At 44.3% G+C, this 24890-nt stretch overlaps 1 protein-coding gene across 4 annotated transcripts in view; it reads left to right on the forward strand.

The window, feature by feature from the left end:
• Positions 1-4484: 4484 nt before the first annotated feature.
• The window catches only part of Pbx1 (PBX homeobox 1), a 313527-nt gene continuing 293121 nt past the window's right edge, over positions 4485-24890 (forward strand). For 2 of the 4 annotated variants that reach the window (XM_028864352.2, XM_028864354.2), the window contains exons 1-2: positions 4485-5428; positions 8731-8804. In XM_028864352.2, the coding sequence (XP_028720185.1) occupies positions 5238-5428; positions 8731-8804 (265 nt within the window). In that variant the 5' untranslated portion in view covers positions 4485-5237. The remainder of the gene's footprint in view (positions 5429-8730; positions 8805-24890) is intronic. The other 2 variants (XM_028864351.2, XM_028864353.2) reach the window with 1 other exon arrangement.

A 24890-nucleotide genomic window follows, 5' to 3' on the forward strand; every position in this document is an offset into this window, starting at 1 on the left:
CAGCACTCTGTAGAACCTTTCAAGCTTTTATACAGACCTTGGTTAAGAGTCCTCGTTCTAGAATTTTTGTGCTCCAATTCAGAGAGAAGTAATCCCACCACAGCTTTAAAGACTACCCAGTGAGGCACAGAGTCAGGGCCAAGCTAGGAGATTTCTGTGAACACATCAGAGAAGGTTGGACAAAACAAAAGGAAGAAAACTATTCCAGGTGGTTTGGGAGCATAAAGGTGGATAGGTGAGTGGAAAATTCAAGAACAGCAAAGAATGGGTAAGAAACAAAAAAGAGAATGATGAGATGCCTTGGGCAGAGCAATGGAATCCATTGTGTCTAAAGTACTCCTCTTGGTTCCTTGATGTGGATACGTCCTTCTAGGGAGAGAAATTCTTCTTTCCCCACAAAGATAAGAGAGTTAGACAAACTTAGAGATCAACTAAGATATAACATAAATGCACATGTCTTAGTCAGTGTTCTATTGCTGTGAAGAGACACCATGACGACAGCAACTCTTATAAAGGAAAGCATCTAATTGGGGTGGCTTACAGTTTCAGAAGTTTAGTCTATGGTCATCATGGTGGGAAGCATGGTGGCACACAGGCAGACATGGTGCTGGCAAAAGAGCTGAGAGTTCTACATCCTGGATCCGCAGGTATGGGAAAGAGAGAGAATCTGGGCTCTGAATGGGCTTTTTTGAAACCTCAAAGCCCGCCCACACTGACACACTTCCTTCAACAAGGCCGCATCTCCTAATCCTTTCAAATAGTGCCACTCCCTGGTCAGCCAGTATTCAAGTCTATGAGTCTACGGGGGCCGTTCTCATTCAGACCACTACAGTGCATAAATTAGTTTCTGCTTAGATGACGTAACAGCGTGTGGTAATAAGTTTGCCTCTCACCATGCCAACCAATCCATGCCTTAGTTTGCTAGAGAATGGAGTGGGGTCTTTTCACTCATTCCCTACACCTGGTTCTTTTCCCTTCAGTGACGATGAATGAACATGTGTTCTAGGATTCAAAGCAGTTTGAAGAAGAACCCTCAGTGTCACCCAGGCTTGTCACAGAGGTGAGCATGGTGGCATGGCTTTGTGGCACATGAGAAGTGGGTCAGACTGAGAACCGCTTTGTTACTTGGTAACATTTTCATAGTGACTCACATGGGGAAAACAGGACTCAGAGGGTCTCAGACCCTCTAAGTACAGCATGATTATAGGAGTTATTCATTCTTTCAGCATGTATTTGTGAAACAGCGATTATAAATAAAGCGTTGTTGTCCAGACAGGGAAGGAACAAAAAAAAAAAACAAAAAACAGTATCTATCTTCTGTCATGGTTCATAAAGTTAGAGAATTGCACGTAGAGTCCCCCACTCCCCAGAATCTACTTTTCTAACTTCTCTAATGCGATCTTAGCGTTTTATTTCACCTAAGGTGTTTTCTTTCTTTGCATTCCTTTACTTAAATTAAAAAAAAAAAAAGAACTTTTGCAACATACGTACAATCATGCTTCAGAAGACAGTGTATAAGGATGGTCACACAAGATTGTATGACCTGGTGGCAGAGCAGCTTAGTGTGTTGAATACAGGAGAACAGTCAGTCACAGAAGGATGGAAGGAATCCCAATCAGTTGCCGAGTGGTGCCGGTCTGTCTTTGTCTAGTCATTCAAGGAACTTTGCTTCTTTACCACAAAGTAGGGAGATGTTAAAAATGGCAGTTAAATTAGCCAAATTAACTGGTAACATATGACAAAAGCCTGCAACGGATTCAGCACGGGATAAATTTCTATCCCAGCTATAATTATCACTGGATCAGTGCTGCTGCACTCCAGGCTGGAAGCTGATTCCTTATCTTCCTCACTCACATTGAGTCAGCTTTCCCAGTGGCACCATCTTGATGTGGTCTCAGCCCCGTCCTTGCCTTCCCATCTCTATTGCCTCCTTCCTGGTGGATTTTAACATTGCTGACCCCCACCCACCCACCCACCCACACACCTCTCAGACAATTTGGGCAAGACCATAATCATTTACCTGTGGGTTTGGACAACTGTATAACTAGCCATGCCTCCTCTTCCTGTGCTTGAAACCGTCTCCCATGTGACCTCAGTGTCCACCAGAGAAAGCACAATGCTGACAGCCGGTGCCTGTGCAGACATACCTACTTAACATTACTTCTGTGTCGCAGACACCCCCTGAAACATGTGTTAACCCTGCCTGCCTCCCAGATCCAATTTGTTCTGCAGACCCACCTCGAAGCCCACTTCCGGTTACTCAGAGTGGATTTTCACTTTCTTTCAGCTCTTTTGCAGTGTGTGGTCTCTCCAGTATACCACTTATTTATATTGAAATGCATTTGGGCAACAGTATGGAGTCATAGTTAAATGCATAGGAATTGAGACCAGATAGTTGCGGTGACCTAACTCAGTACCTTGCACAAAAAAACTAAGCTTGGTAAATGACAAATGTTAGTCATTTGTATTATTAATATTGTACACATCTCTAATTCCCCTAGCAAAATGACCCTAGACAATAATGATCTTATAGCATTAATGGTGCTTTTCTCAATACTTGACCTGGCAACATTTTATTAGATTCACAACTCAGAATTAATTGCTTCAAAACTGATTTTTTATAGGCTCCTCTACAAACTCATGTTGTAAGAGGCAAGGGATATATGAAAGGTTGAGATTGACATAAGATTTAAGTATACAGTTTTACTCAACTTCTGATTAGCGTTGATTGAACCAACAGTTTACAAGTCAAGGGATGTGGGGTGAATAAAACCACTTTTATTAAGTAGTATGGCATCATCAGTACAGTTAATACACACTACTGCCTGCCCTTCTACCAATGGGTGCCAATGAGCATGTTAAGAGCTGCTTTGAAGTGCTTCCCCAAGGGCCCCTTATCTTGCCAAGTGTTTGCATAATGGTTGATGAAGAGAATAACATTCTATTTGAGGATCTCCAAGTGCCTGCCTAGGTGATGTCCCATTCTGCTGATTGAGGATACTGAGGCTGGCTGTATACAGCCACACAGGACAAGGACTGGCTACACAAGACAATGTTTTAACTTCCAACAGTTAACAGTCCAGGCTTTCCTAAGTGATTGGTGTTTTATTATTATTATTATTATTATTATTATTATTATTATTATTTTATCTTTATGGGCATGGAGAATATGTGCCCAATTAGATTCCCCTATTGGCTGGACTAAAGGAAAACAAAGGGAAATTTGTGGATTTGCCAAGGCAGGAATTCTTTATTGGCTTCCACTTAATTCATTTATTTACTTCCTATGTATTTTAAATACCAGACCTCCGCTTTTAGTATCTGTTCTTCTAAGTACTTGTGTTTTCAAGCTACACGAACACTAGGTATACAAGTAACTTTTAGCACATTCACATGTACCTGGTAGATTTGAGGCCTACTGTACATAGACACACCCCGTCTTGCAGAGAGCCAAACTTGGGTATGAATTCCAGCTTTCATACTTCATTACTGTGGACTTTGGACAAATTCTTTAACCTTTCTAAGTTTCCTTTCTGTGAAACGAGAATAATATTCCATAATTCACAGAGATGTCTTGGGAATTAAATACAATAACTCAAGTAAATTACTTTGTGCGTAGTAGGCATTCAATAAATGTCAGTTTCCTTCTTTTCCCAGTTATTAATGCTTATTAGACTATATTAAAAACTAGAACCAGACTGTGATAATGCAATCCTTTATTAAGTGTTTAAGCCAAATAATCAACTTCCCTTAGGGGGAAGAGAAGTGTTAAATTCGTTTCATTTGGTGAACTTATTTATTAGTCTTTTTTCTTGAGTTTTATTTCGTTTTAGTCCACAGTTCAGGCAATCTGTATTCTTTTTGCTGGCCTAGAGTTGAGTTCTTGCAAATTATCTACTGTCTTGACTTTCATCTATTAGAGATCACTATTTATTATCTTGGCAGCTCGATTTTATTTACTAACTACGTCATATTACAAAGTTTTGCTCTCAACAGTTTCCCGGAGATCTAATCTAAGGATTTCAGAGAATCAAGTTTACCACCGCGGCGTCACTACGTAGGCGAACGAGGGGTGGGGCGGAGGGATCCACACCGTCTGTGTGCTTTCGTGTTAATTTTATAGTCTTGTATTTAAGTGGAGCCACATTTTCCTCAAGGACGCAGCCTAAAAGAAGCAGCCAAGACAAGAGCCGGAGCTAGCCTCGCTCTGCACCTTTAAGGACTGGAGACTTGTTCTTAGCTCCGCCTCCTTCCCGGCCCACCTCTAAACTCTGATTGACAGGGCGCCCGGGCGAGGAGGAGCTGAAGGAAGCAGAGGAGGAGGAGCCGGGTGAAAAGTAGTGGGAGGAAGAGCCCGTTTCCCTGGACTGGCCAATCAGAGTGGGGGGCGGGGCTCTGAAGCCCTCCTCCCTCTGCTGGCCCCCGCCTCCTGGTCTCTCCGCCCCCTCCCCCCTTCCCTCGGCCCCCTCCCCTCTCCTCCTTCTCGTCCTCCTCCTCCTCCTCCTTCTCCTCCTCCTCCTCCTCCTTCTCCTCCTCCTCCTCTCAGGCTGTGGTTTTTTCTGTATATGTTTCTGGAGTCCTGAGCCTGGGCTAAACAAAAGCAGGAGGCTGACGGGGCTGCTGGAGTTTGCAGAGACACGGAGGAGGAGAGAGCTTGGGCTTTGCCTGCCGCCACGGCTGGGGGAGATCTGGCTTCTGCTACAGCCCACCCCCTTTGAGATCACTCTGGCCCGGAGTGGGGGTGGGGGGCAGCGGGGGTGGGGGGGAAAGTTTGCATTGCAATCCCCCTGCCTTCCTCTCCTTTCTCCCGATCAATGCATATTTGCAAAAGGATTAAGCCACAGATTTAAGCGCCGGGAGCCCATTTCTGCCTTGCAAAGGAGATCGGACTGAAAAACCCAAAGGCAGCTCTGATTTCTTTTCGCCAAGTGGGAAGGTGGTTTATTTTTCTTGCTTTTTTGGAGTCAACACCCTTCCCCACCAGCCCTTATCCCCACCCTCACCCCGCAACCCCTTCACGCCCCCCCCCCTCCCCATCCTCCCACCATCCTCTAAAGAGGCAAAGAGATTTTTTTTTTCCGTTTGGTCTTTTTTTTTTTTTTTTTTTTTAAACCCCGGTCCCTGTTTATCCTGAAAAGGATTTGAAGACAGCTTGAAGGATAAAAAGCCTCGGTGCTTCCCAGGCGCCGAGCCGAGGAGCCGAAGAGGAAGAGCCGGGGCTGCCGGAGCCTTCGGAGATGGACGAGCAGCCGAGGCTGATGCATTCCCACGCTGGGGTCGGGATGGCCGGACACCCCGGCCTGTCCCAGCACTTGCAGGATGGGGCCGGAGGGACCGAGGGGGAGGGCGGGAGGAAGCAGGACATCGGGGACATTTTACAGCAAATTATGACCATCACAGACCAGAGTTTGGATGAAGCGCAGGCCAGGTGAGATGGAGGCTTTTCTTTGCCTTTCTTTTTTTTTTTTTTTTTTCCTCCCTCTCGCTGGGGGAAACAATGGGAACCGAATCACCACAGCGCTTTCTTTTAAAAAAATGTTGTTTCTTTTCTCATTTTGACAAGCAACTCCATGGCGGAGGAGTAAAATTTAAAGAAGCGTTGTTATCGAAAGTGTGCTCGCCCGTGCGGTGATATGGCTGTGTGTAGATACTGTGCGTGTGTGTCTGTTAGAGGTATTTGTATGAATGCACACAAACACGCAGCCACGCCGAAAATGCGCCAACTAATCCGAAAGCGGCCCTCGGCACTTTTTTTTTTTTAAAACTGCTTTAAAAAAGTCTACGAGGAAAGCAGAATTGTCAAGTTCCGAGCGGCATTCCTTGCCTTCTGTAGTTGAGGGACTTCGGAACATGACAAAATAAAAAAATGTCCCAAGAACACTTTATTTGCAGATTCCACTGAGTCCTTAGATAATTCAGTAAGTTTGGTTTTCCGTCTTCATTTACTCCTCTATAATTTTTTTTTTTTTTGGTCTTTTCTCTTTTCTCACTCTCCACCCAAAACAAACAAACAAATAAACAAAAAGCGGGGTAGTTCTGTGTTAGATGTCAGACAGTAAGAATATATCTTACAGTCACTCCTTTTTGTATTTAAAAAAAGAAAATGGGGAGAAAGGAAAGATAATTTTTCTTTGAAGACTGTTTTGCTAGTTTGAAGACACTCTGATTTTGAGTTTAACTTTATTGTCTCTTAATTTGAGTTGGTATCTCACCTTCCTAGGACAGTTATGTGTGGTCCTTTATAAAGGGGTGCGAACAAATATCAAGCAGATTCTCTGCCCCGTGCCTCTTCCAGGATCACTTAGAGTGTAACTAAATTGAAATGAAAGCACGTATGAATTTTCTGTATTTCAGTAGGACAGGACATGAAGGAATACAACTGTGCAACTCGGACTTCCTTAACTGAACCCACCTCCAGGTTCTTGACTCTTGGATTTTTACAGCAAATCCTCTTTCAAAATGAAAACACAGGTTAAAATGGCAAAAGCCACTAACAGCTTGCTCAAGGCCTAACTCAGATAGGAAGGATTAAAAAAAAAAATCCAATGGTCACATATGTCCACACAATCACTCAGCTTTGTTAAATCTCCGAGTACTTTTCTATTTTGCTTTGGAATATTCTTAAACACCTTACAGAAAGAGTAGCCCTTATGAGACTTAGTTATGTGGATAAGACATAATATGAGTTTTATGTAAGAGAAACAGCCTTGAGAATGTAAGAGGAAGCAGCAAAAAGCACGCATGTTATGAATTACGCTCATTGTAGCTGCTAACACATGGAACATGTAAACTTAAAAGTGCTAAGGCTTAGGGCGCCTAAAAACTTGGGAATGTTAAAAGACCCCCCACACACACACACCCTATTTTCATGCTTTTAATGGTGGGGGAAAAGATTTTTGAAAAATTAATTGGTGCTCTTTTTGAATGTTATTATCTGAAGAAAAGCTAATGGGTATGGCAGACGAGAGGCTCCCCACTGGCAATTCTCTCTTGAATTGGAACCGATTTCTCCATAACATTGTTCCAGAAAAATACACACAGACACCGCGGATAAGCAGGTTTGATCACAAGTTCATGAAGTGGAAGAGGCCAGTGAGCTTGGAGCCTCGCTACTTTTCTGGTCTCTCTTTTTGTGAAACTGAGGACAAACACTTCTCAGCGGGTATCCCCTTTAATGGCCTAGATGCTGAGACAGATCAGATGCAGTTTGGGGACGGGGAAGAATCCAGTTGTCTCTCTCTAACCCCGTTTGTGTGGTGTGGGGAAGCAGAGCTTCTAGAGGGAGCTGCCAATTCTTTGCATTTGGGCCTGTGTTAAAAAACAAAAACAAAAATGGATGAGTGGGAAGTATTTTTAAAGACCCAGGAAAGAGCTTAAATACACTGAAATGTTTTCAGTCTGTTTTTAACCTCTCCTGAGAACTTAATTTCTAACCTCTTTATTTCCCCCTGAAACAATATAACTACTTAGACTACTGAGCTTTTTCCTTCTTCCTACTTACATATTTGCAGTGTATATTTGTTGATCTAGAAAGTAAGCTATGACTGTTTTAGATGGTGTGTGTTTGTGTGTGTGTGTGTGTGTGTGTGTGTGTGTGTGTGTGCATTTTTGAATTTTGAGTTTATGATTCCCCTGATCCACAGTATAGAGTATGTAGGTAATCTCTGCTCCTCTAGAAGACATGTCTTTTTTTTTTTTTTTTTTTTAACTTTAAAACTGATTGAAAAAGAATTGAATGTGTTTTGAGTGCCAGGGTTTTCTGCTTATCTTTACACATACATTTAGTTAGTAAACAGAATTCCCTGTGCTAGTAGCTGATAAGATCAGTATTTTATTTCCAAAACAATATCATTCTGCTAAGTGAGTCCATAATAAACTAGAAGGAAGGGCATTGTTCTGTTCCTCAAGTGCATTCTGAGTACAAACGTGCACGGCCACGGGAACCAGGTAAATCACTAATCTAAAAGGCAAAATTGTATTTATTTTTTCCCCAGTGGGTGCAAGGTCCTAATTGTAAATAATTGAATTTCAACACCTGCAAATAAGCCGTGTGCGCACAAGAGCCATAATGTGAACACAGAGAAATGAATTTATTCCCCATCTGGGTATGTTTGCCCCCTGGCAACGCATTTCCATACTCTTTAACTTGGGGACTGAAATTTTATAAATTGACAGTTCTACTCACAAGACCTTTCAAGCATCTTATGTTTATGAGAATACAGGGGCATCTGCGGAATGAATTCGAACACATGGATGAATTAAATTTGAAAACACACACACACACACACACACACACACACACACACACACACACACACAGAGGCAGATAGCTCCTAGGCTGTGGTTCTTGCAGACAGTACACAGAACTGTTAACCTATGCATTTGGCCTTGCTGCGTTCATTGTCTTCAATAGGATTCCTGGTTGAAGAATTCCACTTTGATTTAACTACTTACCAAGGGGAGGAAAAAAAAAAACAGAAAGAAAGAGGAAAAGAAAGAAAACCCTTTCCCTAATGGGCATAATTTAGGTTATTTCTGCTCTGTAGTTAAATCCCTCCTCTCACTGCTAATTACCATTGCTTCTTTTCCTATGGTGGGACTTTGTATATTAAGTCATAAAAACAACTGAAGCATGCCACAGAGTTAGGCTTGGAGTGTACCTTGTCACTTTGATCTTGAGTGTCCACCTAAGCTGTTATGTTTGTTGTTGTTGTTGTTTTTTTCTTGCAGAAAACATGCTTTAAACTGCCACAGAATGAAGCCCGCCTTGTTTAACGTGTTGTGTGAAATCAAAGAGAAAACAGGTAGGAATGAAAATCCAACCTTTGGGTGTTTTTCTATGGCTAGTGAAATCACTGAACCTGTAGCCTTCCTGCTCTTCTTGGGATCTTAACATTTTAGAATACGAGTGCTGCCATGGAAGACGTTTCTGCCTTCTCTAAAGGGAAACGTCTTTGACAGCTGATTTTAAGTGGTCTATTTTCTTTAAATCTGGCCCCAACTGTTTTTGAAACTGGGGCTAAGGCAGAGGTTCCGACTGGAAATTTGTAGAATGATACGCCTTTGGGGGAAAAATGTGAAAGTAAAAGTCCGTTTCCTGAAGGAATCTGTTTTCATCTATAATTGCCCCCATCCCTCGCACCCCTGCTATTGGGGTGGAGAGGTGTGAGAGCTAAACTGTTCAGCTTCCTTTCTTTTGGCCACTCTTGAGATTTGTATTTACACAGAGCAACCAACTTGAGGTTCTCAAAAGAGTGTCTTCAAATACCTTTGTGGAATGAGCTATACAGCTAGGTGACACCGGCTTTGGAATTGGCCTTTGGTTTTCCTAGGAGGGACCCTCTTTGGATTTGGGGCACTGTATTATCCTGAGATCATTCCCTCTGTTGTTTTTCTACTTTCTAAACCTCATATCATAGACTAACACACTTATAACACATCCCAGGAGGGCATTTAAATTTTAAAGCAACAATTAAAATATCGCAGTCATCAATCAGAGGTGTTCCTAAACAACAGATGCGCAGAGAAAAGGGCACTTAGCAACTGTCCTCTTGTTTCTTTATTTTGGTCCTTAATTTCCCAAAGTGGGTTCAATCGCTCCCTTGTAAGAAGAAAGAGTCCAGAAGGCAATCTGAAGCTGGGGCGTAAAGAGGGCACTGAGGGGTGCTTGCAGGAAACGGGGATCGGCTGCTGGTCTCACAGACTTTCTTGCCCACTTTAAAGCCGGGCAAAGTACCTGCCATCCCGTTTATTTATTTATTTTTTACAACAAGGTGTATAACAGTCAATAATTCATATCTAAACCATATAAGCAAGGGTGTGATGTGAGTGAAAGTGACAATAGATATGATTGCATGCTCGGTTGATATACATTGATAGTTACACATGGAAAGGAGGCGGAGGGCACGGGGGTTGGCTCTCCTTTCTCTCTCTCTCTCTTAAGGACTCTCTGGATTTCTCTGTTTAAAAAAAAAAAAAGAATCTTTTTGGGAGGTCACCACTGATTGAATATGTAATTACTCGGGTCTTTCAAATGTCTGCGAAATTAGTAAACAGCTCCTTTGTTGACTGGTACTTGTGTAGTGTAGAACATCCCAGACAAAGCACCTGAGGGGGCTGCTGAGACCTCTGAGTCATCCAGGTGGCTGTGCCAGGACCTTACCTTATTGCAAAGCTGATAATTGCGTCGCTTGAGCCTCGAGAGACGCCTTTGAAGAGATGTATTGATTGTGCATACTAATATCAAAGGAGCTCTTCCTCAGTTGGTCACAATTTTAGTTTTTTTTTTCTTTCTTTCTTTCTGTCTATTAACTCAGAGAAGCTGTGGGCACATGTGCATGTGTCCTTTTCTCTCCTTTTTTCCTCCCTTTTTTCTTTTTCTTCTTAAGTCTCCAGTGGGGGGGATGTTCACTTTGAGCCTCAGGTTTTGATTCTCATAGAGTTGGAGTTTTGTTAATCTTGGTTCGTGAAATTTGGAGTCAAAATAAAAAGGAACAGGGCATAAAGGTCCTGAAGGAGAGTTTCTTTTGAAAGATACTCTATCATATTTTTAATGGGAAGGGCACAAGTCGGGTCACTGGCTTGTACATCATGGCCGAAGTGTTTAATTCTGGTCTCCTAATTAAAACCTGCTGAGGTGGTAGATCAAAGTGGGTGGGTGTGAATAGAGGTCCGATTCAGGTGCGCGCTAAAGACTTTGTTCTTGATTAATATTGGCTACAGGTACTGGGTGGGAGGTTGCGGTATTGGCCAAAACAGTGTTCTTTTGATTGGAAGATGTCTTTTAAAATTTTTTTATGTTAACGTGTCTATGGTTGGAGTCTTAAAAATGATCTAATTTAAAGTTCTGTGCGGTATTGGTGATACAGGGTGTTTTAAAGAATGGTCTATGAAGTAATGTGAATGGTGATTGTCCCCTGCGTGAAAAGGGCTACAAACCAGGGTTCTATGGAGAGGACACCTGAGTAGGGGAAGTGTGAACTCACTTTTATTCTTCCACTTGAGTGTTGGGAGGCTGCAGGGAAGGAACAGTCCTTGATGTCAAAGGTAGAACAGACAGTACCATGTTCAAAACAAGCTTTTATTTCCAAGTACCTTGACTTCTCCGTTCAGGCTCTGGGCTGCCTGCACATCTTCCATGCCTTTGATTCACCCTGGGAGAATGCAAAGTGTCTGTAAAGTTGCACACCGCTCACTGCCCTTTCCTGTCTGTGTGTCCGTCAGTCTGTGTGTTTCCCTCTCTCGATCCAGAACTAGTAAAAAGATGGTTTGAAAGATCAGTTAACACGTCTCCTTTGCTATTTGGGGACTTTTCCTATTGGGACTGTCAACATTCATAGCATGGAGTTAAGTGTTTCTGAGGGCTACCTGAAGCCCTGCGGAGGCCACTCGAGGTGGAACAGTTCTAGGTACTCACTGTGGCTCCCCCTGGTTCACCTAGGCAAGCTTCTGGAAATGAGCTGGTGTGTATGTATGTGTGTGCGTGTTGGCATGGGGCGGTTGGGGGGGGTGGTCTTGCTGCTTTTTGTTTTTTGGATTTTGCTAATAATTTAGTTGGGAGTAAGTAGGAAAACTGGCTAAGACATCTTACCAACCTTTTGGTACTTAAAAAACAAAAACAAAAACACGTGCATAATACCCAAAGAAGACAGCAGTGCCTGAATTATAGTTGATTGATGGGTATTTAAGTCGGAAATTACTTCGGGATTTTGAAAAGTAGACGGACTACTTTGTGTGTTTTGCTCTAAGAGTGTGGGGAAGTGTTTATTTTGATACTTCATGCTTTTTTAAAAATAAACGCTAGGATAAAAAAAAAATGCCAACAAAACATTCAGGTTGCAAATTGCAGTCAGCAGCAAGCAAACCTGGTGGAGATCTACAGCAAGGTAATGTGGCGTTTAGCTGCATGTTCAGTCTGGGATCATAGAATCTTAAGCACAGAGCTTGGGTCATTTTCAGTCAATTTTTTTTTTTTTTTTTTTTTTTTTTTTAAGAACCGGTGCTTCTTCTCTGACATGTTAGCGATAGGCTGCTTTGCCTGTGTCTATGTGGGCTGGAAAATGGGTTGATGGGACAGAGGGGTAGAGAAAAAGGTCAAAACAAATTGACTTTCTGTAAAAATAGACCCAGCATATTTCATAAGTACTTACAAGGTTTCTTGATTTCTTTTAAATGTTTACACTTCTCCGTCCAAAATCACAGAGGTTTAAAAATGTAGAAAAGGTGAAAAGCGACGTTTGTTTACAACATAGAGAATAGTTACAGACACCTGTGAGCAAGCTGCAGTTATGAGTGACTTTTAATTTTAGAACCGAATAGCTGTCTCTGGCACGCCTCAGCTAAGTTTTCACCGAGTGTAACCTGCGCTCAAGTTCAATCAAATAATTGGAGGAGGTCTGGAAAACTGATTCCCCCCACTCCTTTAACACTCTTTTGTTCTCGTCTTTCTCTTTCTGTCTGTGTTCAATTAACACCCCCATCATGGCGCTGTAGGGTCTGTTTTCAGTTCTACTACTTTATTTCCTTTTTTATTCTTGCCTGCCTGCCATAGCAGTTACATGATGGGACCCCTACTTCTTTTCTCTTCCCTTTGAACAACTAGAGACTCGTGGTGTGTGTGTGTGTGTGTGTGTGTGTGTGTGTGTGTGTGTGTGTGTGTGTGTGTAAAATGGGGGTTAACTGTGGAAGGAAGCTGTTTGTGACTTCGAAAAACACAAATGACCTTGTTCCTTAAGCAGAACAAGACTGAAATAGCTGTGGACAGTCTGGAGCGGCCTCCCATCAGGTCCCTTTTGGAGCTGGGTCGGAGTGTTGGAGGAGCTCACATTCATGGCCTGGCAACTGCAAAACCTTTTAAAAACACACAGCTGGGGAGTTGCAAATTTGGTCCTTTTGGGCTGGATTCGGGGTAGAAAGGGCTCAAAAGGAAAGAGCAGCAAATGAAGGAGAGTCCCCAACACAACGATACCCCATAACCACCTCTCACAGGGACGCACACTGACTGTGGACCTGCAGTGTGACTCTGAGAGAGAGTGTCTCCTGGTATTTCGGTATCTCCCCATTCCTTGAAAGTGAGTTTCCAGACGTTGGAGCTCTAGAGATGTAGGAAGAGGGTATAGAGTATGATTTGCTCATAGCCTCTCAAAAGAGATTGGGGTGTGTGTGTGTGTGTGTTATTTGTTTTCTAATCTGGATTGAACTTGAGAGACAGTTTGCATGGAGACTCTGCAAGACGCCGTGTGCAAGGGAGAAGCCACTAGACCGAGGTATACAGGAGCTGCAGACAGGCTGCAGACTGGTGGGCTGTGTGCATAATGTAGGAGAGTCTGAGATCTACCGGAGATTCAAGGACTCAGCTCCGAACTGGGGCCCAGCCTTTGGAAGGCTTTGCCTCTGTGTTCTGTTGATATCCATAAATTTTCTCCCATTCTTGGCAAAACTACAGAAATAGCCCTGAACAAGCAAACAAACGCAGACTAGATATTGGCATATGTAAACACAAAGGCATAGGAGTTTTTAAAACAGAGCTCGGGCACCTTAAATTTTTTTAAAAACAAATTTATATTGATGTATTTATTTGTGGGGGTGATGTGGGGTGAGGAGTGCCCTGACAGATGTGTGGAGGTAAGAGAACAACTTTCAGGGATCGGTTCTCACCTTTCATCACATGGGCTCTGGGGATGGAACTCAGGTGTCAGGCTGAGCTGTGCAAGCACCTTTACCGTCAGTCACCTCACTGGCCCCTGGCTTCTGTTGAACCTACATTGTGTGTATTCCTTAGGAAAGCTGAGCCTCAATATCTTTTAGAAGGATGTATAATGTCTGAACTTGGTAAGTGTGTATGTATCCATACATATACATATGTACATATATACATATATGGATATCTATCTATATATCTTTATATTTATATTTACTTGTTTGAGAAAAGATCTCATAGTCACAGACTTGTTATACTAGCCAAGGTGAACATTTTTTTTTTTTTGAGGTAGGGTCTCACTGTGTAGCTCTGGCTGCCCGAGAACGAGTCATGTGTTATATACACCAGGCTGGCCTTGAACTCCTAGTGATGCACCCGCCTCTGCCTCTGCACCCCACATGTTGGGATTAAGGGTACAGGCAACCATGCCTTCCTTCTGTGTTTTTAATCACCCCAAGTCCCAGCTCCTTTCTGTTGCCTTGCTAACCTGGATTAGGGGAATACACCAGTTCTTGCTCCATCCTGGTCCTAAACTTGAGATGCTGTGGCAAGACCTAGGAACAGAGTGGATACAGGATTCCTGAGTATTTTGTGTGAATTTCACTGGCTTCCTGTCAGGGACCCTCTCAGGGTACCCTTCATCAACCCCTTGAGACTGCAGAAACATGTGCCTGCTGCCTTGTTAGGATGGAAGAGGACAGTTCCTTGTCTGGGGACGGGGGCGGGCTCTGAGTGTCTGTTTTGCCCCCTTGGCATCTCAGAGACAGCATTTCTTTTCAGTTGGCAAGATGGCTCCCAGGGTGTAAAAGGTACAGGTATAGGTTGTCATGGGACTGTAGAGCCTGTCTCCTGGGATGGCAGAACAAGGTCACTAGTGACCTGCCAGAAGGCTCCTTTCTGTCTCAGTAGGAGTGAAAACCAAGGCTCTGTGGGGTCAAAGTCCATCCCTTTTGCTATGGCCTAAAGCTTTACCTACATGTAAAAACTGTCAATAAGGGAATGTTGGGATGGATGCTTCATCCTTGTTGTTGGCTGTATTACTTACAATTAACCAAATTAAGACCACAGGCAAACTTCTTAATTTTAGGAGAAACTGTGACAGTTGTTGGCAGTTAACTACTTAGTTTCTACAGCCAGCCTCCTTGATCTGCTTCTTTTTTGCTGTGTGACCTTATTTAAGTTGCTAAACTTCTCTGAGACTTACTTTGCTTTTTTATAAAAATAAAGGTCACAGTGATACCTCTCTGAATAATCTGATAGTTATCTGTTGCTATGGTGACCTGTCTGTTGCTATGGTGATCCTCTCTTGAGACCCCAATATCCACACTTGGGTGTGTGCCATCCTTTTCCTGAGTACCCTCCCAAGCTTAAATGTATGTTGAAGGGTCACTGGGAGGATTAAACGAGGGAGTCGATGTAAATTACAGTGCCTGGTGTAAACATCCAGGGCCAGCAGGTTTTATGGTTTCTGGCCCTATTTTCTTACATGAAAGAGAGAGACCTCCACCAGATGGTCCCTAAGGGCTGAGCCAATTCCAAGGCTTGAAAGAGAAAAATTGCTGAATTTAAGGGTAGTGTCTTTTGTTTCTCATGTATTTTCTTCTAGTGAGAATTAGCTGTGCTTAGCCAGAAGAAGGGCAGGGTACAGAATGATGAAGAGGAAAGACAGGGACTTCTAATCATGTTCTTCCCAGATAACCACCACCCAACTAGCTAGGATTGCGTATGCTGTAGATTTACATGTTCCCCCAGCAGCACCTCCTGAAGACAGTGTGTCCGGAGTGAAAATGCTTTCTCTGAGCATGCCCAGATCCCTCCGTTCAACCTGCCAAACTTCAAGGTGGGAACGTCATAAGAAGTCAGAACCACATGACCTTTCCCTAGCTTCCCAATATGTTCTGTATTTAGGAGAAATACCATCTTCGTCACAGAGATTGGTTTCTTGACACACATCAGGCTACTGCTTCTTCATGTTATTCTTTTAAGCATATGTTTGAAATGTAATTTATATACCATGAAATTCACCTGTACACAAAGTACAGTTCAGTGGGTTTTCGTGTTTTCACAGAGCTCTGCACTTAGCACCATAATCTAGTTTTAGAACATTTGGGTTCTCTCCTAATCCAGTAACCATCACCACTTGGGCCATGTCTCCTTCTCCCATGACTGGACCCTAACAGACCCTGATGTCAGATTCTGCCTCTGTGCATGGTACCGTTCACTTCGTGACTAGGTTCTCCCACTTTACCTGTTTTTAAGATTTGTCCACAGTTCAACATACATGTGAGAACTCTTCGTATCTTTTCCCAGCCAAATAGTATTTCACTGAATGGATATGACACATTTGTTTATCCATTCATCAGTGGATAGACAGTTGGGTTGTCTCCCCCTTTTGGCTGTTGTGAATACGGTTGCTGTGTACGTATACATGGGGGTGTATGTCTTCCATAAGTCTGGGAGGGGCAATGGTAGGTCACTTGGTAACTATGGCTAGATTTGGCATGAGGACATGCCAAAATGTTTTTCACAGGCCCTGCAGTGGGTACAGTATTTAAAAACAAACCAACAAAAATAATAAATCAGCTGTTTGATTTAATGCACAGTTGCAGTAGACATATTCTTGAGTCCTGTTATGTGTGAGACTAGGTTTTCTCTTCAGCCCTCCTAGTCATCCAGTTTTTTTTACTCCCTTCTCTGACCAGAACCCTTTCTTTTCCAGTTTAGGATGCTATTGTGTGCTTTCTCCCATCCTTGAGTCAGTCTTTAAGCTCATTGAAAAAGGGCATACTTTGAAACGTTTATTTTACACAAAATATTCACGATCAGGATTTTCATGGAACTTCTCTCGTAACAGTTAGCGTGCTAAAGAGTGAGGTGAACCAAAGCAACAAGTCTCTAACACTGGAGTAACATATGCCACATCCCTGGGGAGGAAGACTCTTGGAAAACAACAGCAATTCTCAGTAGCAACTTAAAATGCTAAAGCATGGACTTGCAGTCAAACCAACCGGGTCAAATCGCATTAGTTATTTGATTTCACAGGGCATCAATTTCCTCATCTGTAGTGAAAATAATACCTAGGACCCAGGCTCGCTTGACAGACGAAACAGGACAACACCAGGAAACGCAGTGTTCAATGCCTGTGCTCAATTAATTGCAGCTACTATTATTTTTCAGAATCGGTGTACCTGGTGTTGACTACCTCTCTCCCAGGTTACAGCCCCATCTCACTATGTGATGTTTGGTCACCTCAGCCAAGATTTTGGAGGCTGTCACAATGATGACTATGCTCTTTGTACTTGTCTACCTGACACTTGCATACTTTCTGCACCCAGTCCTATGCTGTTCTGGATGGTGATGATGTGTGTGTGTGTGTGTGTGTGTGTGTGTGTGTGTGTGTGTGTGTGTGTGTGTGTGTGTAACCATCTAAGTTTGCTCCATCAGAAGAACAAACAATAAAAAAACAAATACAAAGGAACAAGTAAAGTAAACTTCAGAATTGCATCTCATTTAACCTAAATGTGTTCAACCAGCAATTGCCCTAAATGTTAAGGAGCTATTTGGGGCTCTGCTTTGTAGTTCAGCTTTGAAATGGAGTGTATATATTCCATGTGGAGCGCAGCTTAATTCACCAGGTTGCATTCCTCAGCTTGATGGCTGAGAGTTACCATCGTATTTGTTGGGCAGCCCAACATTGAATGGCTATCTGAAGGAATATTTTCTCCCCACTTTTGTCAAATTTCTGTCTTTCTTTTTCATTTTGTTTTGTTCTTCGAGACAGGGTTTCTCTGTGTAACAGCGCAGGCTGTCCTGGAATTTCCTTTGTAGACCGGGCTAGCCTTGAACTCACAGAGATCCGCCTGTCTCTGCCTCCCAAGTTTTAGGCAAATTTCTTGTACTCTGAGGGAGAAGTGGCTATTGCCTTTCTCAGACTGGATCTGGTGGATCTGTAGCTGGTAAAACTGACTTCTGCTGGCTGGCCACATATGGGCAGGCTTGTGAGAGGGTTCTTGTACCCTGCACCCATCAGCGGGCACTACCATGACCTAGGACGAAGCCAGCCCCCTCACACCATCTTCTCTGTTTTTCTAAGTCATTTCTCTCCATAATTGCTCATCTGTGGTTTTCTACCCCTAGCAAAATCCTATGAGGTTCCCTAAAATAACTGAGTGGGCCAAACAGCCATCTTGCTATCTTTAGCTGCAACAGAATGGGAACGAGTCAGAGGAATTATGGGTGATAGAACTGCTAGACGGAACCACCGCATTGCCCTTCAAGTCGGGTGCTCTCTGCCTCCATGTTAGTATGTCATTTTGAGAATGCCCATTTATCTTCGGGTCTCAGCTTTCCTAGTCTGGGTGGATATAGAGAGCCACCAATCTGACCCTACATTCTACAGGCTGTGGGTCCCAACATGACCCCCTTCCCAAGCCTAGGCACACAAACTGGGAGACAGGTTAAGCATTTATGAGAGAGTTTTCTCTCATTGTGACGGTGGTCCTAATTTAGCCTGGGAATCCCTGTATCTTTTTTAGGCAGTCACGTAAAACTGGTTATGGTGATGTTACAGCTACTTCCATCAATCAAGTTGAATTGAATAAGACAAACTAGAGGGTGGAAAAAAAAAAGTGATGGAATTTGAAAAATGTTTATGATGGAAGTATTCGGCTGGGGGCCAGTATGCTTACCTTGTTGGCTTGGCAACTCCCGAAAATGTTTCATGCTTATTATGTATTTGTAACTAAGGGATCCTAGATTGGAAATCCCAGATAGGAAGTTATGAGGGGAAGATGCAGACCTTGCTGTGTTCATGAAGTCAAGTCCAGGAAGTTTGGAAATCTGAGTCTCATTTCCACCATGGACCTGGACAGTGACTTGGTGGCCTTTATGCCATCCCACCTACCTGTCAGTGAAACTTCAGGAAACTTTATTAAAGTGAGGTGTTTTTTTTTTTTTTAAAGAAAGATGCTTGGTTTTGCCTGCAGAAGTGTGGACAGAAAGGGAAAAAGAAAAGTTGACATTTTGTCTTGCTTTTAGACTAGTTGAATCTGCCAGCAGCTCAAAGGAATACATTTACCCGCTGGTCTGGGCTAAATTAGGAAGAGAGTAGCTGGGCTTTTCTTTTCTTTTCTTTTTTTCTCCTGAAGGTTTTGGGTGATTTGAGATCTCAAGTGTTGCCACTGTCAGAGATGTCTAACAATTACCATCGTTAATAGGGCTGAAACTTGGCATTTATGTTTTGTCCCTAACAAAGAAAGAAAGCCTCCTTGAAAGCACTGACGAGCCTGGCCGACATCCTTCAGAAAGAGCAGATAGCTCTGAGAGTTGAGGGCTGATTTCTCACCACACAGTGCAAGCAGAGGCTGGACCTTGCCACCGCCCCTCCCCACCCTCCCACCCTGCCCGCCCGCCCGCCCGCCCGCCCAAAGCCTACATTAACACACAGTTAAAAACAAAGAGCCAGCACCTGGGCTCAGCTTGCCTTTGTGCGGCCTCCTTGCTGTGTGGTGTCAGCAATCATCTCCAAGCCCTTAGGAGGGAGAATCCTGGATGGGTGCTGGTGGCTGGTGATGTGGGGTGCAGACGGGAGGGAGAAGTCATAGTGTGGTGTTTAGAGCGAAGCCCTATGAAGTGGGAAAGAAAAAAAAATGAAGGAGAGAGAGAGAGAGAGAGAGAGAGAGAGAGAGAGAGAGAGAGAGAGAGAGAGAGCCCAACAATAAACAAGAATATTCAAGAGACGAGAAAGTGTTTTGACCTAATCAGGTAGAAAAGAGAAATCCGCGATGTTGGAGGAAGTTGAGGGGTGGTGAAGAATTTTGGTAACCTGAGGACAGGTACTTCTAAGACATGATCTTCTCACGTGGGGAATCTAAGCCTAGCAGAAGCACTGGGGTGTCTCCTGCGTGTGTATTCTGGGGTAGGGGCTGGGTCATCACAAGTCTATGGACTTGGCCTGGTACAGCCCTGTAGCAGCTGGGGGTGGGGGGGTGGGGGGGAAGCACAGGGAGGCTGGTTGGCTAGTTGGTGGATGCTCAGGGCCCCGTGGGGCCCTGTCTTGAGTTCCCAGCTCCTATCTGCAAGGTTTGGGATTGTGCACCCAGGGCCTGCCTGGTGTTAAGACTTGTTTGCTTTCCTCCTGAGCCTGGCTGGAGAGGCCAAGGATCGGGATCAGCCCTGGTGGGGTGGAGGGTGTTGCAGAACGGCTTTCTCACCCCTCCGGGCTGACCTCAAGGGTGACAAGAGATAACTGCCTCTCCAGAAAAGATCCTCTTTCTCAGGAATCTTGCTTCCTTCACTGAACACTTTCAAGGCGGGCCTGGACTCCCCCACCACAGCAGCAGGGCCCCCAGGATCTCTTCTCAGTGCCTTTGTTCCTGCCTGTGTCACCTGTGATGGGTGCTACTTTCCTAAATGGACAATGCAGGCCTGGAGGTTTTGCATACAGAAGTGAGATTCAGAAGGGGGCTGGGGTCTGCCTGCGTGCATGTCAATTTGCAGCTCCTCTTTTAGTTGGCTCTGTTTCAGCTCTGATCAATAAATATCCCCGTGGTTGCTTCATCTCTTGAATTGGGTTAAATCATAGAACATGAAGTTACTGTGCAAACCTCCACGTTTTACCTTCTGTCTCTCTCAGCTATTATGGGGAGTGCAGCACCTTCCCCTGGGGAAATTTTTAACCTGAAGAACCTTGATGTGCTTTAAACAGCTTTGACGTTTGTTTTTGTAAAGATTGGTGTGATTGGGGAAGGCTCCAGGCCTCCTTTCCTAGCTGGTTTCTTACATGGCCTCTTGCCTTGTTTCAGAGACTTGTGCAAAGGGGCCGCTATCTGCCTGATTTGGGCCAGTTTTTAGAAGCCAGACAACTCATTTGGGGCTCAGTGCACACAGTTGCGCCTCCTCCCCCATCTAGCCTGCTGGAGCCAGGGCAGGAAAGGGCTGTCATCAGGCGCCTGCCGAAAGTCCCACTGCTTTATTTTTCTTCTTCGAAAGTTACACTTGGAGAGCCATACTTGGTCTGAGGTTGCTATTCTTCAATGGATCAGTGTGCTTTTCTATTATTGCCCTTCTACAGCATGGTGGGGTGACCCCACCCCCACGCCCGCCACCCCTCCAAACGTAGCATTGCATCCATGTGGTGAGGCAGAAAGTCAGCAAGGTTGGATCGCCTCCCGACTAGGAAAAATATCTATGACTTAATTCTCTCCATAAATTTTCAAGAGCCTAGTGTTGGACGAGCCCACTGAAGAACCAGGCCTGTTATTAATTCCACAGGCTATTTCTCTTCCCTGTGCCCTGGGGCAGAGGACAGAAGGGTTGTGGTGCAGGGCAAGAGTTCACATGTTACATGAACTGGTACAGGTGTAGTTAAAATAGCAGGGTAGCAACGGTAGTAACAGCCGCCTAGTTACAGTGGAAGACGGAGTGAGGTAGCTAGTTACCCCTGCCTCCTTTTTCTGGGTGTCTCTGTCACTGGCTGGGATGTTTTGGTACCTTCTTAGTTGGTTCTCATCAGTGCAAAGGAAATAAATATGTGACTCTGTGGCTCTGGTTTGGCCTAAGTATGCCAAGACCAGTTGACATGCCAAGGTCCCCTTGTCATCCACCTCTCTCTCTCTGCAATACAACCAACCACATGAATACTGCTCTTCTCAAGGGGAGGCCATGCAAGGTTGTGTTGTTTATTAGTGAGCTTCACCAGATGTTTAGAGACATCATCTGTGGGGAAACTACAGGTTGAAAGGAAAAGTTAAACTCTCCCCTGGTTTGGGTTGATGTTTTCAGCCTCGAAGTGTTTGTTTTCGGTCTTGGCGTGGCTTGTCATGGCCGAAGAGCCCATATTCTGTTTCTGCCTACTCACTGCTTTAGTCCTGGACAAATGTTTCTGAAGCTTGCCTGATGGACGGATCACTGTGAAAGAGGGCGGACAAGGTTGTGCCCATCATGGCCCTTACCTTCAAGGAGCTCACAGCCCCATGGGGTGCCTAAGTCAGGGTTATGGTCACTGTACCATGGGCAGCTGACTCAAGCCTGTGGATATGAGTGGGGCGTGTTCCTTAGGACCAGGAGTGTGGCTATAAAAGTCTTCAGAGCCGAAGTTCGTGGCCACCCTGGCTTGGAAGCAAACGGTTCTCACTTTATGCGTAGGCAGTCTGAGAAATGACTGTGTTTGGGGCCTTGCCTGGTGTTCCAGTAACCTCCTTCATTTCCTTTCTTCTTTCCCCGGTTCATACTCTTGTTCTTTTTCTCCCCTGGGCCCTCCCCTCCCCCCTTCCAAATTGCTATTTGCCAAACTTGTGACCTGAGACCACTTGGCATTTCCCTGAGATAGCTGGAATTTACCACCCTCCAAATAGGTATTCGGTGACATTTGCTCACCTGGGCAGCTTAAGCTACATGGCCTCCATCTGCCCGAGAGGAAGCTGAAATTTGCCTCTGTGCTCCAGGGTTCTTGCTAGCAGGGAGACAAACAATGATGCGCCCTGGAAGGTGGAATTAATTTTTATCATGGTGCACACACACATATAATATGTATATACTCATATGCACATTTATTATGTGTTTAATAAATGCATGTAGACAATTTGTGCATTATCTGTCATTCTCTAGTCATTATTTTAACAAATTAAATTTTCATGGTTAGCTTCATCCTTCACATTCATACCCTCCCTTCCACAGCTCTCGAGTTTCTTAGTCTCCTTCCCTGCTGGGAGAAGACATTGGATTCACTTAAGGCTCCTTGAGGCCTCCTGCTTTAGACCACCTGTCTCCTTCAGGTTTATGATAATTGGGGTGATGGCTTTCCCACTGTGGCCTGCCCAGCCCTTCTGCTGGAAGAAAATAGCTGCCTGTCTCTTTGCATCAAAACTGGCCTGGGAGCCTGTTCAGGGAGGGTAGTTACCAGGACACACTGGCCCTGGAGGCTTCTCTGGCCCTGGGAACATGCAAACTCACAGTCTGTCTGTCCGTCTGTCAACCAAGGAAGGAAAGTGGCGGGCTGTGTAGATGGAAAAGCTGTTCCTTTTCCCTGTCCTCTGAGTGATCTCAGGAGATGTGGGGCTGAGAGGGGGGGGGGCAGACTGTCAGGATAGTGATTGTGAGTGCAACTGAACAGATAATGTCAGCAGAAGTGGGGTCCTCACTTTCCAGTGGAACCGAGACTTCTGTCCACACCTCAGAACAGTGACTGGGTGTGCCAGAGCCCTGGCTTGAGGCAGAGCTACTGTTATTACTGCAGTGTTCAAAGACAGGGAATTGAGTCGCACAGTTTAAGGAAATCCCCTAGATGCACAGTTGCCTAAGGAGCTGAGCAGGGACCTGCTGTGCCCGGTGAAACTTGTTCTCCAAAAGCGTTTGTTCCCATGAAGTGACCCTTCAGGTGGTGGTGATTCTTTGGGGAAACTCAGGAATCCTACCTGGTTGTCTAAATAGCAGGTGATTTTTCTGTACTCCTCTCTGGTCCTGTTTCCTTGGCTTTAAAAACTGACCTGCCCCAGGGCTGTCCTTGCAGCAAAACTTAAAGTAAAAGAGGATTAAGACCAAATTCCTCATTGGGCCTGTTGCCGATTTTCATTAGGTCTTTGCCTGATTCCTTTTATCCAATGAGTATGACTCTTTACAAGAGGTCTCCAGCTAGGTTGACCATCCTTGCTTGTGTGTGTCCTACCTTCTCTAGCTCCTTCTCAGAAACCTACCGTGTGGACAGAAACCCATCAGATGGCGGCCGGCGTGGGGCCTTATTCTTGCAAACACTTCCCTGGCCTGGCCTTCATTCTCTCTCAGCCTCCTGTGGAGCCTGAGGCTTCAGGGCCCTTCAGTGATTCTACTTGATGCAAAATGAAGTCTCCTTGGTGCTGCTGAAGAGCCCGACTCTTCAGTTCCACACTCACCCTTGTCTCAACAGAAAACCCTCTTCTTTCCTCTGGGACAATTCCGTGCGTGCGTGCGTGCGTGCGTGCGTGCGTGCGTGCGTGCATGCGTGATTTTTGAAGATGGAACATCTGCTTTCCAAGAAGTCTAGGTGGCCCAGAGAGCAGCCAGTTTCCACCTTTGGGTGAGGCCCAGCTTTAGAGAGATGACCAATCATAGTGTTGCCTCTCTGTTCTTTATCTCAGGTCTTGGAAGGGAACAGATTAGTAACAACAATGATAAATCAAGACATCTATGTGTAACTTTATTGTTTAGAAGACAGTACCATACCCAGAAGACCTTCAAAAAGGAGATTTTTACAAGAGAAGAAATAAATTCACCTTTAATCATACTACCCAAGCTTAATACCCACGTGCCATTTGGGATTTCCTTGTGTTTACGCCTCCACCCTGTCATTTTTCGTTGATTATATGCTCAGGGATGAGATTGTCTTCTCTTTCTGAGCAGAAATGCATCTCTTGTTTACTTATTGCTCACCTCACGTCAATGAGGGATTCAAGCAGCTAAGTAAACTGTGCACGTTGTGCAAGGGACTTTACTGAATAAAAGTGAAAAGGTTTTTTTAAAAATGCGAGCGATCGTTAGCTGGCAAAACTGCATGTCTGCCACCCTTCCTCCTCAGTGACTTCCCAGCCCGTCTCTTTGGATCAACCAAGTACCTGTTCACCTCAGATTCTAGACACACTGACCACAGTTTTGACTTGGCCCTTCTTAGCAACAAAAGACAATTAAAAAAAAATTCACTTCAAGTTTAAAAAAAAAAAAAAGGATTGAAGATGAAATAAGTTGGGTAGGGAAAGCAGAGGTTTTTTTTCCCCTGTGCAAAATGTCTTCCCTACTGCTGTATAGCAGAGAAGATTCCAGAAGCGACACAATGGGCATCATTCTTGAGGATATAATAAATAAATGATTATATTCTACTGAAGCCCTTTATACAGACCTACCTCCATTATAACTATTGGTTTGTGATCCATTTTCCTCATTAGACAGTGAATTTCTTGAAAATAATTGGTGTAGGTTTTAATGTCCACACAGCAGTGGATACTAAATAATCTTGGCCTAGATACCATTAAGAAACTTATGATCATGGGGCTGGAGAGATGGCTCAGCAGTCAAAAGCACTGGCTGCTCTTCCAGAAGACCTGGGTTCAATTCCCAGCACCCATACGGCAGCTCACAGCTATCTGTAACTCCAGTTCCAGAGGACCCCAGACATACATGTAGGCAAAACACCAATGCACATAAAATAAAAAATAAATAGATT

The sequence above is a fragment of the Peromyscus leucopus genome, chromosome 15 (genome assembly GCF_004664715.2).
Source record: "Peromyscus leucopus breed LL Stock chromosome 15, UCI_PerLeu_2.1, whole genome shotgun sequence".
NCBI classification, from domain to species: Eukaryota; Metazoa; Chordata; class Mammalia; order Rodentia; family Cricetidae; genus Peromyscus; species Peromyscus leucopus.